At 47.8% G+C, this 1,459-nt stretch overlaps 1 protein-coding gene across 1 annotated transcript; it reads left to right on the forward strand.

Annotated features, from left to right (window-relative positions):
- Positions 1-886: 886 nt before the first annotated feature.
- On the forward strand, positions 887-1,459 carry C7974DRAFT_380826 (uncharacterized protein; the record flags this gene model as incomplete). Its single annotated transcript, XM_046140548.1, has 1 exon — positions 887-1,459. The coding sequence occupies one exon, from the start codon at positions 887-889 to the stop codon at positions 1,457-1,459; it is 573 nt and encodes a 190-aa protein (XP_045991794.1).

Consider the following 1,459-nt stretch of genomic DNA (forward strand, 5'->3'; position numbering starts at 1 on the left):
TCGGAACATACCTGCTTCGCGATGTGCTCAGCCTTCTAAACTCTACCAGGGCTCTTCGCAGTATAGCCCGTGCACTATTAATCCTAAATTCTTAGGGGACCCTTGTGATAGATCGATGTTAAAGCAAGTGTTTGCCTTCTCTAGTTATTTGCAGAATACTTTGACGAGACTGTAGTTAAGGATACCAGCTAGCTATCTCAAAATGGATAAAAGTGTAATAGACGACTAGAATTTGCGTTTGCAGGATTGATTGCAGATGTGAGCATGTGAACCAGAGCACCGTTTGACGACAATCCTGTTCAATTAAAGTTTACATGGTATTCTTGTCATTATGCAAATTGTGCGCTATGTTGAATTGAAGCCAGAAATAGAACGAGCGCAGCTATCTGCGACAATACATGCCCACAACGTTGACAGAAATCATCCAAATGTTCAGGGATTTTGCGACACTGAGGCTTGCGCGGGGCCTTAGAATTCATACTCATAGTCGAGTGTTTGTGTGCGTTCAGCAAGTACTTCACTCGCCGCTCTCATTGTACAGAGTGTGCTGCAAACTTCGACAGCTCTACGTTCAGATCAACCAACACTGTGATATCCAAATACCGCGAAAATTAGCTGTCAGCAATAGTCGCTTTTCACTACTCCTCAGAAATAGGTAAGTGAAGTGCCTACCTCAAGAAGAAATTTGCTACACGTCTAGGCAAGCCAGTTGCCGTTCTCCACACCACATTTAGCACTGAACACGCACCTGAGCTTTCACTCGACGCTTCCTACCTGCCCTCTCCATACAAATACCCCTCGAACTCCCGCTGCGACACATCACAACAACGCTCAACGCAAGGCACAAAACCATCAACACAATCCGATTATCAAAAACTCAGCAACGATGCTCGGTATTCTGACCGCTATGGTCCTCTTCGTTGTACCTATTGGTATCTGCTCTGTCTGCATTCTGTGCGCGATTGCTGGTGCCGTCGTCATCCCAGCAACCCTCAACGTCATCGAGTTTGTCTCCTTGATTGTCCCCAGTCTCTGCATAGCTTTACGTTACTACTTTCTCTCCATCTGGAACGCCTCCGATCAAGCAAGCCGTACGTTTCTAAACAAGTACCGGCATCTCGTCACTACAGCCCAAGAAGAGGCCAAGCTAGCAACGCACTCTGCAACGCAGGCTAATCACAGCCCCGCTTCCGCAGCCCCAGAACAGGCCAGTGCAGATCAACGAGAGACCGATCTCCAGTCACAACCCTTGTCCATGACACAGGAATGTGCAAAATCACTCAACTCTGCCAATGAGGAGGACCAGCAGGATGTCAAGGTGCGCAAGAAGGAACACGAACGGATGAGACGTCGCATCGATATGCTGGAATCTGACAATCGAGTTGCGGCGTCAGAGATTCAAGGTTATATCGAGGCCCATCAACTCCAAACTAAGGAGGCCGAAGACGCACTTGAGTAG

This window comes from Boeremia exigua (genome assembly GCF_020726555.1).
Source record: "Boeremia exigua strain MPI-SDFR-AT-0100 chromosome Unknown C7974scaffold_14, whole genome shotgun sequence".
NCBI lineage: Eukaryota > Fungi > Ascomycota > Dothideomycetes > Pleosporales > Didymellaceae > Boeremia > Boeremia exigua.